The sequence below is a fragment of the Onychostruthus taczanowskii genome, unplaced genomic scaffold (assembly GCF_017590055.1).
Source record: "Onychostruthus taczanowskii isolate IOZ18803 unplaced genomic scaffold, ASM1759005v1 scaffold5, whole genome shotgun sequence".
NCBI classification, from domain to species: Eukaryota; Metazoa; Chordata; class Aves; order Passeriformes; family Passeridae; genus Onychostruthus; species Onychostruthus taczanowskii.
The window spans coordinates 15,357,179-15,373,479 of NW_024502568.1; the positions used below are offsets into that span (position 1 = coordinate 15,357,179).

The 16,301-nt window shown below is 45.5% G+C and overlaps 1 protein-coding gene across 1 annotated transcript; it reads left to right on the forward strand.

The window, feature by feature from the left end:
• The first annotated feature begins 10,474 nt into the window (after nt 1–10,474).
• LOC121341747 (deleted in malignant brain tumors 1 protein-like) lies at nt 10,475–16,098 on the forward strand. The gene is made up of 8 exons (XM_041415552.1): nt 10,475–10,538; nt 11,662–11,700; nt 13,467–13,505; nt 13,869–13,886; nt 14,111–14,413; nt 14,774–14,803; nt 15,197–15,244; nt 15,941–16,098. The coding sequence occupies exons 1-8, from the start codon at nt 10,475–10,477 to the stop codon at nt 16,096–16,098; spliced, it is 699 nt and encodes a 232-aa protein (XP_041271486.1).
• The last annotated feature ends 203 nt before the right edge of the window (nt 16,099–16,301 follow it).

Genomic DNA, 16,301 nt, shown 5'->3' on the forward strand with positions numbered 1-16,301 from the left:
AGATTATAGACAGGTTCTTATTGTATGTCAGAAAAGTACTGCAGAACTTAACTGTACTGATTTATCTATTGAACTGATTAAACTGCAGCTGCAAATACCCAGGGAAAACAGAAGTGATAAAGGCAGAAGTCACCCACCCAGAGCAGTGAACGATGAGAGCAGTGAGAATTCAGTTTTGTGTGATGGTAGGTCACTGTGAGTCCTTTTCAGGTCCCCCCAAACCCCATCTCTTGTGCAAGATGCTGGCAGGGAAGACAGAGCTGGACACTGGCCCCAGGATTTAATCCAGTTCAACCTCTTTGTACCATTCCTCTGTAAATATGCAATAACTAGATCAGTTAAGGATTGTTTATTGCATAAAACTACTGCTAAAACCAGTGCATATGTAAATTGACTATTTGGGCAGAGAAAGTAAAGAAAGAAACATCAATTTAACCTATCTACATCTGTTGGGAAGTTTTCCTCCAATTTTCAGGGTTTTGTTTAGTAGTCATGGCACTGCAGCATCTGTCCCCATAAACTTTCTGAGGAAGTGGGTAATAATTAGCAACTGATTAGAAGGAAAATGAGTCAGAGCTAAAGCATACGAGTCAAATTTACTTAATGTGGTAAAGAATTCAATTTAGGAGCTTGAAAATGCTGCATAACATGCCGGAGAAGAAAATTAAATATTTTTTTCTGTTCATTCCTTTTCTGTTCAGTGTTTATGCAGAGACCACAGTGATTTTCAGAAAGTTTGCCATGTGGATATTTGAGGGAGATGAACTGTGGTAGCAGCAGTGCAGTGTAATCTTCCTTTCCCCTCTGAAATGGAGCGAATGGTGCAGAGCACCCCTCCACAGAGGGTACATTTGTGGGGTGTTATTGATTTGTGGGGTGTTATTGATTGGCTGTATCCATGCAATGACTGCAGGATTTGCTGTGTCTGCCTGGACAGCCCCTTTCCCAATTCAGAGGTTACATTTATGGGGTGTTATTGATTGTGATTCAGGATGTGTCCCTGCAGTGACTGCAGGATTTGCTGTGTCTGCCTGGACAGCCCCTTTCCCAAAATCCCTGAAAGATGAGAGAGAAGCAGCAGCCCTTGGGGCTGACCCCACAGCTGCAGTCCTCCAGGAAAAATAGGTATTTTTCATGGAATTAGACAATGATTTGGGTTGGAAGGGACCCTAAAGACCATCTAGTCCCAGGGGCTGGGACACCTCCCACTGTCCCAGGCTGCTCCAAGCCCCCTCCAGCCTGGCCCTGGGCACTGCCAGGGATCCAGGGCAGCCACAGCTTCTGTTCTTAAGAGCCTGTGGACAGGTGAATCCACGAGAGGGCGAATTGAAGCTAAAAACCCATCCCAGCCTCTGTGGGAGCTGAGCCTGGACGTGCCACTGTGATTTGGGCACTGTCTGCTGGTGCTGTGCGTGGCTGTGCTCAGGGGGTGACCTGCAGGAGGAGGGGGTGAGGAGGGTGTCCATGGAAGCCTGAACTTAGTGTCTGCCCAGAAAGAAGTGCTGAAAGCTGTCCTCATGAAAATTTATTCCAATCTTCCAAGGAACTGGGCAGTTCTGGCAAGGAAAAAGTAGATTTTGTCTGCATCTCATCTCCGGTAAGTTCGTGTGTCTGGCAGGGAAGGAGAGTCAACTGTCTGATTTGGAAAATCAGAATGTTTCAGCATGCTGTGACTGTTTGAAAGTTCTTTGCACTTGTAAGAAAAAGAAACCAACCCACCAACCTGCAAATCAACCAGAAACAGGCAAATATAACAGAAAAGGAGCTTTAGCTGCCACTCCCTGGTACAAAACAAACTGTAATAAAACCCAAGTGTAATTAACAGAGGAATAAGTGTACATTTCCTCACATCTCAATCAACATTTGACTTGGAGGTCGGGATCCTGAAAGGAAACCTTCCTTTTGAAGAGGAGTTGGCAAAAGAATGCTTCATTTCACCAGTGTGGTTAGTGGGAGATCAATATTTTATTCATGTAACAGAGAAGGGTTTACAGCCATGAAAATGTTGCATTTGCATAAACAGCTATGTAAAGGATAATGATAGACTGGAGCTATGACACACATCTTGGGTTTGTTTTGCAGTCCAATAATTTGGCTTTCATTTATCCTCAGCTAAAGGGTTTTAATGTTTGTTTGTTAAATGAAGAAGAATTTTCACAGAGAAGGTAGGGCTGTGCAAAAGGAAAAGCTCCACTGGGATCAGTTCCAGCCTGTGCAGTGAGCTCCTGTGAGCACTGAAAGATGCAAACCTTTTCACTCCTGCAAAGGGCTGGCTTTATTGCCTGGAGAACAGAGCAGTATTTTTCTTCCTTTTCAATTAAAAGCCAAAGGTCTCTGCTCAACACTGGCTCTGCCCAGGACAAAAAGAAACAATAAGAGCAAATCCCAGCCCACAGATGTTCACAGTGTCATTTGCCTCCTTACACAAATACTGGATGCTGCAGCTCCACTCTTGGCACAGCACCTCTGAAGACCGAGGACAATTGTCCTCAGGGATTGTTTTATTCTCTTTCTATCTCAGGTCACATTTTCTATCCTGGTCCCCCTTACTGGGAGCATCTTTTCAGCTGGTCCAGATCCTTTTAGAGGTGTCCAGTCTGGCCACAGGGCATCACTTGCAGCATATGGAGAGAGTAAAGACACTCAGAAGATACAGCACTTAATCTATCTGTAACTAGCATGGAGTGATGTTATACAGGATTATATTCATTTTTTAGCTCTGCTTTCAGTATGGGAGGGTTTGAAACTGCAGCCTGAATATTGAATATGATATCAGGTACTTTCTCATCTTTGTCACTGAAGTGCTTCAGACTTGCTTAAAGAGAAGTGGGAGAAGCTTTATTCCCAAAATTTAAAGGGTTGATTATTTCATCTACCCCAATCCAGGTGTCATCATATCCAGGTGTTACCACAGGCAAACCTTTGCATAAATTTAATATAACTTTCTTGTGACTGTAACATTCTATTAACCACCTATTATGTAATTGTAAATCCTGCTGGTTAGAATCAACCATTATTCATTACATTAAAATATGACAATTGCCTGTGCAAACCCCTTGATCCAAAATGACATACACAAATTACATTACATTAATGATGTTGTTATTACTAAAAGCTGAAACTTGCACTCATTACAGGAGAAAAATTACAGCAGCCTACCAAACATTTGCACTTAACAAAATTATTAATGTTTTGAATAAAAATGCAGCCTTTCAGATGAGGTTAGCCTCTGGGTTTCAGGTGGCCTACATTAAATCTGATCTGTGGCAATTCATTCCCTTAAGTCTGTTTACTTTGCCTGCATTTCTCCTGGCCCACAGAGACTCAGAAGGGTTAATAGAGTATTTCTAAGGTGACCACATGTCCAAGAGAAGTGTATTTAGGTTCACCTATGGAAGTAGGCACTGCTCAGAAAGCCAACAAGACGGACAGTCAGCGCTGAGCTTGCATTTATTATGAAAGGAATTTTTCCTTTTTCTGTTGTTTGAGCCATTCTGTGAGAGATCCTGAATGGGAATGTGGAAAAGGTGCCCTGTTGTTTCAGGTGTCATTGAAAGTGAAGTAAGGATTGAACAGATGGCTGGTGCACTGAGGAAGGTGGCAGGGCTGGCTGTTGATAGGAAATATCGTTTTCTGAGAGGATTTTGCCTCCAAGTTTTGCCTGGCACTTCATTATTGTGATGAGCTGCCTGTATGTATTTTATAAAGTGGAGGTTGTAATTCTTGCAGTCTTGCAATCTGTTTGGGATCTGCTTTAGGGCATTTTCTGTTTCTGGATCAGATCCTTGCCAAACCTCAGCCACAGCAGGGAAATTGTGCTTCCAGGAGAATCTGCTTCAGCAAAGAAGTAGAATTGTTCTATTTACAACAATGGCCACAGAAAATGATTTCCAGACACTGGGCAGTGGCTCTGAAGAACAAGGAATGGGAAATGGCACAGAAACCTAAGGCAAAGAGCCTTGATGTGATCCCAAACCTCCTGTGGAAGGGCAGTGCAGGAGGGGAGAGCTGGGGCTGCCTCCCCTGGCAGCATCAGTGCCAGGCTGCAGCTGGGGCTCGTGCCTGGTCCTGCTTGGATCTCTGAGTGGGAGGCTCCCAGGATACAGCCTTAAATGTCTGAATCTTTGAATCTCTGGCATTTGGTGCTGGAAGTCAGTTTTGCCTTCAAATGCAACTGCAGAACTCAGTCCTGAGTCTGTGCTGGTCAAGCAGCTGTTCCCCTCATGAAGGATAATTTTGTGCTTTCCTTTTTGTCTTTTAAACGATTTTATGGATACAACCATAAAATCTCTCCTTTTTAATACAAGTGCCCTTGGCTTTGAAATTTTTTAATCTGGCTGTGGTCTTATTTATTTTGTCAGGGTGGCAGAAGTGTTTGATGCAATTACAGGCCATATTGGGAATAGGAGGCAGCACTGCAAGGTTTATAACCAGTAGCAATCAGCCCAGCTGAATTAATAAAACCATTGTTCTAAGTTCAAAACAAGGTGGGATAGATTGTTTAGGAAGCTGGCCAAACTGTATAGGCAAAAGTATGTGTTAATAATACATAGCACTGTTTCTTTATGCAGGGGGTGACTACGTGGAAAGATTGTCAATATTTGTTTGATAGCAGCGTTAAACTTTATTTAATGACAAAACAAAATGTTTTAGCATTTTGGGGGTAAAGGAACTCATGACAGGTTGTGAGCATGAGCACCCACTTTGGGTCTGGAACTCTTAGTAACTAGTAAATATAAATTTTCAAGCTGTGATAGCTGTCAAGTGCTTCTGGTTATCCTTAAGTTTATGGTAATGTTTTTACTCTTCAGTGAAATTTCATGGGACTGTGGTTTAATGGATCGTTCCACTAGTTATTTTCCTTTCCTGGTTCAGCAAACAATAAAATCTTTTAGACTCACCCTTCTCCTCAGGAAAAATCACAGCAGTGCATTTTTCAGTTTCTGCTGTTTGTTGGGTAACAGATCAAATTTGTTCAACAAACATGAGGCAAGATCCAGGGGAGATCTGGGATGGATGGAAGCTGAACTGCCCTTCCCTTATCTCTTGCTGGCATCAGCTGCCACAAACCCTGGAGGTATTTAAATTTAATTATTGAGACTGGGACATTTAGCAACTGTCAAAAAGGTCAGAAATGGTGGCAGATATCAGTGAGTGCCAGGTGAGGGTACCTAAGAGAGGAAAGCAGAAGATATTTTCTCTCCGTGCAGGGGTGGTTCCCATCTTAAAATGGCTTAAGAGTTATTCTGTTCAGCAAAGAAATGCCCGAGGTCAAATCCATCAATCTCATCCCAGAAAACCAACCTAAACACTTGCTTTCCAGGTGCCCAGGGTGGGAGAGGTCTCTGCCTCTACCTCTGTGGTGCCAGAATTGCAGGGTAAGGAGCACCTCTCTGCAATTTTAAAGGTTGTTTGAAAGTGTGGAAAGCTCAGTCCTAGTCCCTGCTCTAGGTCTCATTATTGTCTCTGTTGCCGCAGCTGTTTATGTAGATCTTGGGTATTAAGACATCCTAATGACAAGGATATTCTCGAAAATTATAATTTTTATTGATTTTTCCATTGCCGTTGCCCCTTTATCAATCTTCACAGCTGCAGGCCTGAACGTGTTGGTTTAAGGAGTGGTGACTTTATATTCATACAAAGGAATATGTTGTGCTGTGACATGGTGTGTAAAATATTGGGGTATTTGCTACCAGAAAGCAAACAGGGATCAAGGAGTTCCTGTTCTGCACGATGTCCACTGGCTGTAAGGTCAAAGATTTCTCTTATCTCTTATTAGGTAAACAAATCTTGTTGCATTCCAAGAGGTTGGTGTTCATTAATTGGGGTGGGTTGGAGCCAGTGAAGGTCTGGGAGAGGGAGGAGTGTTGGAAGCAGATGAGGTGCAACCAACAACAGCACAAAATGAGACAAGGCACAAGTGTCCTTCCATCTTCCTGGTGCTTTTCCTAAATAATCCCAATTTCCTCAACAGTTTGACATCTCTTCCAAACATGGGAGAGCAACTCAAAAATAGCAGAACTGGTTGCCTAATAAATGTTTCAGCTGCAATCTTTCACTGGCTCAAAGGAGTTGTGTCTCAGGCTCTTCAAGCTTTAAGTAATAGAGTGGTTCCATTTTCCATGACTTTACTTGAAACATCTTGCTATGACAGGTCCAGAACTGAAATTTTATACACTTTAGTATTTTGGTCAAATGCAATTCGTTGCTGAATCCAGCCTGAATTTGTGATGAGTCTTTCTTCTCCCTATTTCTCAACTCTCCTCCTGGCTGGAGTATGGTTACTGCTCTGGAATGTCGTAGATCCTAAGTATCATGAGAACAATAAAATGACTTCCTTATACAGCTCTTGGCTCTCATGGATACCAGTCCCCACCTGCTTTACGGGATGCTCTCACCCGTAACTCACCAGGCACGAGTTGTTTGGACAAACCCTCTCTGCCCTCCTGTGAGCTGCTGGTGTGGATCCAAATGCATTTCCTCTTGGGGCTGAGGGAGACACGAGGGGAGCAGAGGGAACAGCAAGCCAGGAGAGACAGGGCACAAGAGGAATGAAGGGAGGAGACCCCGCAAGGAGCTCAGTGTCCCTGTGCCTGTCTGCAGGGGTGTCTTCTCTGCTGGTGCCTGGCAAACAAGACCTTTCATTGGTTCTGTTCCAGCTGTGCAAGGGCTCTCAGACATCCATGGTGAACACAGGCACAGCTGGATAACAAGGAGAACAGCAGGAGAACTGAAGGGGTGCAGAGGGAATCTCTAGAGGGTCAGTAGGAGGCCGCAGGGCTGAGCCAAGCAGCTGGAGATGACAGGGACAGAGCAGTGCCAGCAAGCATTCTACAGGAAAAGTCAGTTTGACCCTGTTTTCTCTCCTTGCTAGATGCACCACTGTACTTAAGGAATACATTTGTGACTTAATGACCAGTGAGAAATGGAACCAAGTGCAGCAGAGGGATGCCAGGAGGCCTATCAGGAGGGAAAAAAAAATAAAATCAGGTGTTCCCACGGCCAAGCAGCAAGGCTGTGTCCAGTGTCAGATTAAATCATTTAATCTTCCCCATCCCAAGCAAACATAGCTCAATCATAAATCTTGATTTCCTGATTCAATGAAACCATTCCTGTCTTACAATTTGCTTTGGTGTCACTTGTGCAAACAAAGCTTAGCACACAGGTGCAAGGAAAGTGAACATATGGGGAGAGTGGACAGGGAGCAGGGAACTGCGTGCCATGGGGGCTATTTCAGCTTGGGATGAGTGATTGGTACCTGCTTTCTGGCCCTTGCCATGCCCTGTTGTAGGGGAGAAGCATCACTGATGCTACAGTAGAATTATGGTATCAATTGAATTTGAAGGAGTTGGTGGGAGCTGACTGCTTATAACAATCAATTAAAAAGTGTGAACAACTTGCATCCTTTCTCCTATGCAAAGGACAAGCATCTCATCACATAGTTGACTTTTAAAGGAAGCATGGATCCAAACTGAAATTAATGTTTCCACACATTCTCGTCAAGTTCCAGCTCTGGTTAAATGAGCCAAGAGTCAAGAAAATGCCCCACTCCATCAGCCATCCCACCTGGTGGGAAGAAAGGTCATTTGGTGTAAAAATCCAGGTCAGTACTAGGGCACCATTTTGCTGCTGGCTCTTTTGCTCACAGAAAGGGTGATAAAGTTCTGGAATGGCTGCCCGGGGAAGTGGTGCAGTCACCATCCCTGGGTGTGTTTAACAAAACCTGGATGTGGCACTGGGGGCCAGGGTTTAGTTGAGGTGCTGGGGCTGGGTTGGACTTGATGATCTTGAAGGTCTCTTCCAACCCAGCCATTCTGTGATTCTGTAAATTCTGTGAATTCTGTGAATTTTTTTCTGCAACGTCAGGGTAGTGACCACTGCAAATGAAGCAAATGAAATTAAATGGAGGGGGTGGCTCAAGAGGTGCCAGCTGATGTCTTGACTACTGACCCAGCAACTCTGGTGCTTTGGTGTGCTCCAGCCAGCTCTGCAGCTGTCCCACCTCAGGGCATGGCTGAGTTGTATTTAATTTTTAAACTGTATTTAAGAAAGTATGAAATGCCATGCAGGAAATTAGGATTTGGGGTAGAAAATGTGAGGAACAGCCCTGTGAACACCAAAGTTAGAGGAGATGGAGGAGGAGGAGGTTCTCCTTGTGCCAGAGCTGAGATGTCCCCACAATCCACAGAGGCCCCTGTGCTGGAGCAGGAGGACATTTCCTGAAGGAGCTGTGGCCATGGATAGCTGATGCTGGATTATCCTGAAGGATAACCTGCTGGTTTATGCTGAAGGACTGTAGCACAGGGGAAGTACCTACAAATGAGCAAGAGAAAAGAGTGAGGAGGACAGAGCAGCAGAGACAAACTGCCACGGACTGACCACGGCCCCTGTGCCACTCAGAGAGGGGAAGGTACAGCAGGGGAATGAGGTGACCTTCAGCCTGGCAGAAGAGGGAGAGGGGAAGGTGTTGTTTAAGTTATATGTGTTTCTCTCCATACAAGTCTATTTTAACTGGCAATCAAGTTATTTTTCTATAGGCTGAATCTGTTTTCCATGTGACAATAAGTGATTTCCCCATTCTCATCTCAAGCCATGAACTTCTTCACCCTATGCTCTCCTCCTGCCCTGTTGAGGAGGAGGAATGAGAGAGGTGCTGGGTGGGTGTCTTGCAGCCAGCCAAAGGCAATCCACCACGCTTCCTTTTTATCTGGGGCACTGAGAAGCTGGGCTCCACACAGAGAATGCGACTCCTGGAGTGGGATGGCCATGCAGTGGTGATTGCCACTGGGATCTGTGTGCACCAATCACCCCGAGTGTGGGGTTATCTCACACGTTCTCCTTTTGTGCTCAATAGTAACACAAAAATTGATTTTTGAATGGTTTTAGTCTGGTTGTAGTTTTCTCTCCTCTCTCCAGGTCTGCAACAGTTGCCCCACTGTTTACCAAGCCACAACCCTCACCTCCTCCAGGCCCTCCAAAAGACCACTTCCTCCACCTGCCTTGCAAAGCCATGAGAATAAAAGTCTCCCTGTGTTTACAGAGTCAACAACCTGTTTGCATATCTAACAAACTAATCCTTTCATTTCTCCCCCCATTCTCACAGTGGAGTTTGTGCCTCCTTTCTCCTTTTGATCTTCCTTTGGCTCTCCTGTGCTGTGTGAGGTTGACTTTGGTCATTTGCTGTCCAGGACCGTTGCATTGCATGGTTCAGGAGGCACAAGAAACCTGTCCCTGGTTTTCTGAGAGGTAATTTGTTTGCCAATCAGTAATAAATCCAAAACTAACAGCAGGAACAAGCAGGATGTCAAATTTTTATCTACTAGAAGTTTCTGCACGTTCTCTCTAGAAAAGAAAATGCAGAATTCTGAGTTACACAATTTACTAAGATCCTGAGACGTTTAAAAGATTGATTGAGCTTTGAATATAACCCTGCTTTGAACTGAGGCTTGGACCAGGGGCTCTTCCAGGCTAAGTAGCTCTGTGATTCTGAGGTTTTAATAGTGTTCAAACATTGCCAAATTTGCTGTGCAAATGTGGGATCCTTGATGAGCACTTGGACTCACTGAAACTTCATCATGACCTGAGATACTTTATTTTCATAAAAATCCATTGTGAGTTCCATTGGATGCCCTTACTTTTCTATTACCTTAAATCTGTTGTAAATCTCAGGGGGAAAACTGTGCCAAGAGTTCTGCCAAGCTCTTAAGAGCTTCAGAAATAGAGAATTTGGGATGAATTTTCACTTATTTTCTATATTTGCCCCTACCCCCAGACTCAGAGCCCTTGGTCTCCGGGAAGGTTTTGTGCAGTTTAAAAAGTTTAAATAAGACCACTGAAGTTTGGGTTTGGTTTGTGTCAAAAGTCAAAAAATTACTTTTGATGAACTTGCAAAGCTTAAACATCCTGACTCTTGCTGCCCTGGTGAGGATAGAGCACGCTGAGGGATGAACAGGGGGAGAACAGAAAAAGAAGAATGTACTCACTTTGCTGCAGGCTTTTGTGACATCTACCAGGACAGGGTACAAAGGGTTTCCTTTAGCCCTTGGGCTGCTTCCCACTGCAGTCCCACCCTTCCACGTGTCCAGTCACAAAAAGAAAAGCACATTTTGCAGCAGCCTGAAGAGCAGCTTTGGCTCAGGTACAGCTCAAACCCAAGAAAGGGGCACTTTACATAAGTGACAGCAAGAGAACTCCACAGCCAAGGAGGGATGGGATGGAAAAACAGCAGCCACTGCAACCACTTTTGGTCTCTGCTTTCCCTGGATCAGATGCCAGGTGCTGTCCTGCTGTAGAACCAGGAAGCTGTAAATATTGTTTTACAAATCAAACATGTGGCAATGGAAGTTGGGGAAGTGACAGCAGAGGGGAATGTGGTATTGAGCTACAGAAACCAGAGATTGGGCTGCTGAGCTGCACCCTCTGGGGACTCTGCCTATAAATTCTGGTGTCCTCCTGTTCTGGGAGCTCCAAGGAGATGGCTGCCACCAGGATCTTGTCTTGGATGGTGATGGTAATTCTTCACATTCAGGTGGATGCAGGTAAAGAGCCTCACTTCCAATCACCTTTGCAGCTTTATTTCACCTTGGGCTAACATTGGGATTTAGTGGTAAAAATAAATTTACCAGCATGGCTCAGCTCTTTTGAAAACCATGAGCAGGTCAAACCTATGAGCTGAGCAAATCAATGTTATCAAAAATGCTTAATGAATTTAGTTTTTTTACCCATCATTTTTTGTAAAGAGCCTAGTAAAGGAAATTAAAATTAATATACTGCAAAGCCAGTAATAACATTTTCCTATCCTTTATATTGGGATAATGGATTTAAAGGCTAATAAGTATTTTCTGGAATAAATACATGTTTATTTTAAAGAAGGTGAGGTGTACAAACTGTGGGGTTTGTGTTTGATTAGATTATAATGGAAATTACTGTAATTTTTGTTAGTCTAATTTCCCAGAGGCTAATTCCTGTTAGGATGGTAATTTAATTTGGTTGCAGAGTCAATGATCTGCCCAGCCACTTCCACCCCTTTGGGGACCAATACACCAAATATTGGTGTGTCTGATGGGAGTGGGATATTTCAAACAGGGTGTAATAGGCTTTTTGTATTTTTGTATTCCAAAACCAGTTTCCCCCTTTCCAGGTGAGAACTCCCTGACTGAGCAGGGTGTCAGCCTGGTGCCTGAAGAGACAAAACCTTTTTTTTTAAGTAACTGCTGCTGCTTTTAAGCAGCATGCAGGGATGAAAAAAACATCAAAAAGTGTTGCCACAGCTGCTGTCTTTCCACCCCTTCCTCTTTCAGGTGTAAAAAGCCATCCAGCCCCACAGACCTGTGAAAATCCAGGTGGTGTATAGGTTTCCCCCTGGATTATGGGGGATTCATTCTGCTCCCTGTCCTTGTCTTCCAGCTCAGGGGGCTGAGAAAACTGGTCTCACTTCAAGGCACTCTCTGGGCCAGCTGCAGGTTTTGGTGGGTTCACAAAGATTGTTGATGGTTCATGGAAGAAAACACTGCTGAGATTGACTAAAATAATCAGAAATCTCCTGGATCTCAAGTTTGTTGGCTGCAAATTGCTAGGGACTGAAACAGGGTTTGAGGAAGTTTCATGTTAAATTTGCCTTGTTGACCTTCACATATGCTATCTTATTTTTTTCTTCTCTAGTAACAATAGTTCCCACAACAACTACTGACTACACGACTCGTAAGTAGAATTTATCAGATGGTTACTTTATATAATAGTGATACAGTTATGGTTTTGTCACAGCATTTATTGTTGGGAAGGAATTAGTATGATTAAAAAGCCCACATTTTCTTTAGGGTGGGGATGGGGATGTAAATTATCTTGGATGGAGGAAGGTTCCTTCAACATTTTTTTTCTTGGTTTTGTTTCTTATGTTAACACTAGCAGATTCTCCAACAAAAATGCCTCTAACAGATAACTTTAAAGTTATATAAAAATGTGCATTGTTTTATAGAGTTGGCCCTGCTAAATATCCTCTCTCAGGCTGATGAAAACTCTTCTAGTCCAGTGGTAGCCAACACACCAGGGTAGTCAGTGTCCTTCAGGCTGTGGTCCCAGATGCTGAATGCACCCATGCAGAATCCACATGGCAGCACATACGTGCACTGAAAACACAGCATATAATTGAATATTTGTTACTCCTCTCACAGAAAGGATGAGAGTCATTGCTGCAATGAAGAGCTTCATTAAATCACTGCTTGGGTTAAAAGCTTAGGGTAATAAAGCCAGATTAAAAGTGTGGGCTGAATAAATGCAGCAGTTATTGAGTGTCTCTGAAATCCCACAGCAAAGTCATCCACAGCTTAAACAGACAAAATTTTGGCTGAACACAGGTTTGTAGTACACATTTTGGCTGGATATAGGTTTGTAGTACAAATTTTGGCTGAATACAGGTTTATAGCACAAATTTTGGCTGAATTCATGTTTGTAGACTGCTTTTCAGAGACCTGCACAGGGACAGAGCAGGACTCACATGAAATGCCGTCATTAATTCTGATTATAGGTTTGGTGCTGTCACCCCATCCAAAAACACCGGGAAAGAGATCACCTTTCTCGGCGTGCCAGAGCCCTGTCCTGCGGGACACCTCTGATCTCTTAGTGCCACCTGGAGGTTTTCCATCAGCCCTAGCAGGGAAAACCTTCTTTGACCCAGTTGGTGAAGCCAGCTGTGTGACATTGATGGAATCAGTGGTGCTGGGGGTGGAAGGGAATGAGAGGTAGCTTAGATGTGGTGGCAATGTCAGCAGAACCTGGGACAGCAAGCTTTGGCAGACCCCCTTTTTAACATGCTGTGCTCGATGAAAATAATGAGATGCGCAGCCTCCCTTGTCACTGGCCTTGTTCTGAGCACCTCCCCAGGTATTTTATGTCATCTTCATTTCTGTTGAGCTTTTTGTTTCTTGGCTTGGAGAAAGAGGCAGTTTTTCACAGCCTATTCTCATATCAGTAGCAGAGCTGTCACCTCCTGATCAGGTCAGGTGAAACCCCAGAGAGAATCAAAAAACTGTTCCTGCTGAAAAAGACCTTTAAGATCATCAGTTCAACCATTAACCCAGAGCCCCACACATTTACATGTCTACATGTGCCACATCTACATGTCTTTTACATCCCTCCAAAGGATGGTGACTCCACCAGTGCCCTGGGCAGCCAGTTCTTTCCAGGAAAAGGTTTCCCCTTATCTCCAGTCTGACTTGAGGATATGTCCAAAACTGGTCCCACTTCAAGGCACTCTCTGGGCCAGTTGCAGGTTCTGGTGGGCTCACAAAGAGTGTTGATGGTTCGTGGAAGAAAACACTGCTGAGATTGACTGAAATAGTCAGAAATCTCCTGGATCTCAAGTTTGTTGGCTGCAAATTGCTAGGGACTGAAACAGGGTTTGAGGAAGTTTCATGTTAAATTTGCCTTGTTGACCTTCACATATGCTATCTTATTTTTTTCTTCTCTAGAAACAACACGTCCCCCAACAACTACTGCCCCCACGACTTGTAAGTAGAATTTATCAGATTGTTACTTTATAATAGTGATACATTTATGGTTTTGTCACAGCATTTATTGTTGAGAAGGAATTAGTATGATTAAAAAGCTCATATTTTCTTTAAGATGGGGATGTACATGAAAAGTAAATTATCTGGGATGTAGGAATTTGGGGACGGCTTTGCCCTCCAGCATGCTCCTGCTTGCTAGAATGAAAAAGATTTTCTGTCACTTGTGCCCTTCAGTGGGATCTTGACTCGCTAGAGGAAGGGTATAAAGCACTCACAAAACCCAAAGAATTTGTTCTAATTCTCTTGCTCTCTGTGTGTTTTTTTTCTCTGTGTGTTTTTTTTTTCTCTGCTTGTTCTCCACAGTTCCAATCATAGCTGATGGTGAGTCTGTCTGCCATGGTTCTTGTCACAGCCCTGGGCACAGGAATGCAATGTGCCTGCCCCTGCTGCCCCAACCTCTCCATCCCACAGTGTGGGAGCTGAGCAGGGGTTTCCAGCCCTGGGCTGTGCTGCAGGTGGATGCAGCCATGCCCAGAGAGGGTGTGGGATGTCATTCCCTGGACCCAGCGCACCACTGGCTTGACCAAGAGGTTTGTGTCTCTCAGAGATCCACCTGAGGCTGAGCGGTGGGCCCAACTGGTGTGCAGGCAATGTGGAGATCTACTACTTTGGAGGCTGGGAGAAGGTGTGTGGCTACCTGTGGGACATGCAGGACGCCCAGGTGGTGTGCAGGCAGCTGGGCTGTGGCTTCCCTCTCGCAATCATGCACCCCTTCCCTCCGGGCAACTTGAACTCATATGTGTTTACTGAGGTGAACTGTACTGGCAGCGAGAACTTCCTGTGGCACTGCCCCTACAAATACCAACACAATGCCTGTTACCATGGAATTGCTTCTGTCGTATGCTCAGGTGGGTGTCTGTCTTTTGGTGCCATTTTCCTGAAGAAAATCCGTCCAGATTGAGGTGGGATGAAGGCTGCCCAGCCCTTGCTCTGTGCTCAGCATGGCAGCAGCAGGTCATGAGTCCACGTGGGTGTTTCAGAGGGGGGTGTTTCAGAGGGAGCATCAATCTCAGGTTTGCAGACTGTACCTGGGAAATCTGGGGTTTGGGCATCACTCCTGCACAAAGCAGGGTGTGAGGAGAAGGATGTTTTATAGTCAGGCCATCCTCCTTGTGAATCCCTCCATAACTTTGCATGAAATTAAATACATGGTCCAAGGGGAGCCAAGCAGTTCTAGTGAATCAAATCCTCTGATTTTCTCCTTCCAGACTCGGGAATAACAGTGACTCCAGCAACAGGTAACCAGAGATTTCTGTTCATATATGGGTTTTCCATGGGGTTTTCTTTCTCTGGGATGCTCTGTGTAGGCTGCACTTACAGACCCTGGCTTATGTCCCTAACATTCAGGGAGATGTGGGATTGCTTGGGATAATTTGGGATTGAGCAGCCACTTCTGTGGGAGAGGGTTGGCACTGGTTTTCTTGGTGCTGCAGTGGGGATGCCCTTGAGCAAATGCTGGCAGAGTTGGCACTGCAGCCATCTCAGTCCTGCCACATTGCAGTGCTGACTGTGGGCTTTGGCTTTCATTGGGGTTCAGCGGGGTTCCTTTCCTGTTGGAGAGGGGGGACTCCCAGCAGGATGATCCTCTTAGGCAAAACACTGCTTGCTCAGCTGCTGCTCTCTCCTTGCAGCACCAGCTGTCTCCAGAATGATGCCCACCACGCCGTGGAATGCAACAGGTATGTCCAGAGGAGCTGTGGGGCTGGACTAGCTTCTGCCCCCCACTATTCATCACAGAACCACAGGATGAGGAGGTAGGAAGGGATCTCTGGAGTACATCTGGTCCTACATCCTGGCTAAAAGCAGGATCAGCCAGAGCTGGCTTCCCAAGACCATATCCAGAGGGCTTTTGGCTATTTGCCACCTCTGTGGACAGCCTGTGTCTGTGCTCAGTCACCCTTGCAGAGAAAAAGTGTCTCCTGATGTGCAGAGGAATCCCCTGTGTTCCAGTTTGTGTCCGTGGTCTCTTGTGGGGCACCACTGGAAAGAGCCTGGCTTCTGGAGAGGGTTGACTCCCAGCAGGTTGTATCTCTTAGGCAAAATGCTGGGAGTGAACCCTGCTGATTTCTCCCTGCAGCATCAGGTGCCTCCAGCTCAACTTCCCTTCTGCCACTGACCACATTTAGGTCCAGAGGAGTTGAGGGGTCTGATTATCTCCTTCCCCAGGTGTCCCACTGGACAGCCAACCCCATGGATTGGGTTACTGTATGATCTGGGCTGGGGGGATGCAGGGGTGACATTTTGGGGTGCCTGGCAGGGGGGGTCTCTGGGGCTGTGGCAGAGTCTCCTCCTTGGCAGGGCCATGCCCTTCTCTGACGGATTCTGGTGATGGGATAAGATCTCTGCCCATGCCCGGGCTCTGCTCTTTTCCTCAGGGAACTTCTCCTGTGGTGGCTTACTTCAGGGATTGTCTGGCACCATCCAGAGCCCGGGATACCCCAACCCCTACCCTGACAACTCCTACTGCGTGTGGCGCATCCGGCTGCGGGACCCGGCCCGCAGGATCCAGCTCCAGTTTACGGACGTGGAGTGAGTCCTGCTGGGCTCTGGGGTGGCTTCATCCCCACTGTGGGGCCTTGGCAGCCTCTGCCTGAGCACTGGGGCAAGGTGGGAATGGGGCTGGGCTGCTGGGACCTGCAGCTCTGGTCAGACAGATCCGCCTCTCATAGTAGAAACAGGTGATCCCCCAGCCAGGAATAATGTGCTCTGACTCCATGATTCAGAATGCTGGACAAC

Bases quoted from the DNA above. Each gene is read 5' to 3' on its own strand.
- LOC121341747 (XM_041415552.1), top strand. From the start codon at position 10,475: ATGGCTGCCACCAGGATCTTGTCTTGGATGGTGATGGTAATTCTTCAC. The intron at 10,539-11,661 runs GTAAAGAGCCTC...TTTCTTCTCTAG, and splicing joins TCACATTCAGGTGGATGCAG to TAACAATAGTTCCCACAACA. The intron at 14,804-15,196 runs GTAACCAGAGAT...CTCTCCTTGCAG, and splicing joins AACAGTGACTCCAGCAACAG to CACCAGCTGTCTCCAGAATG.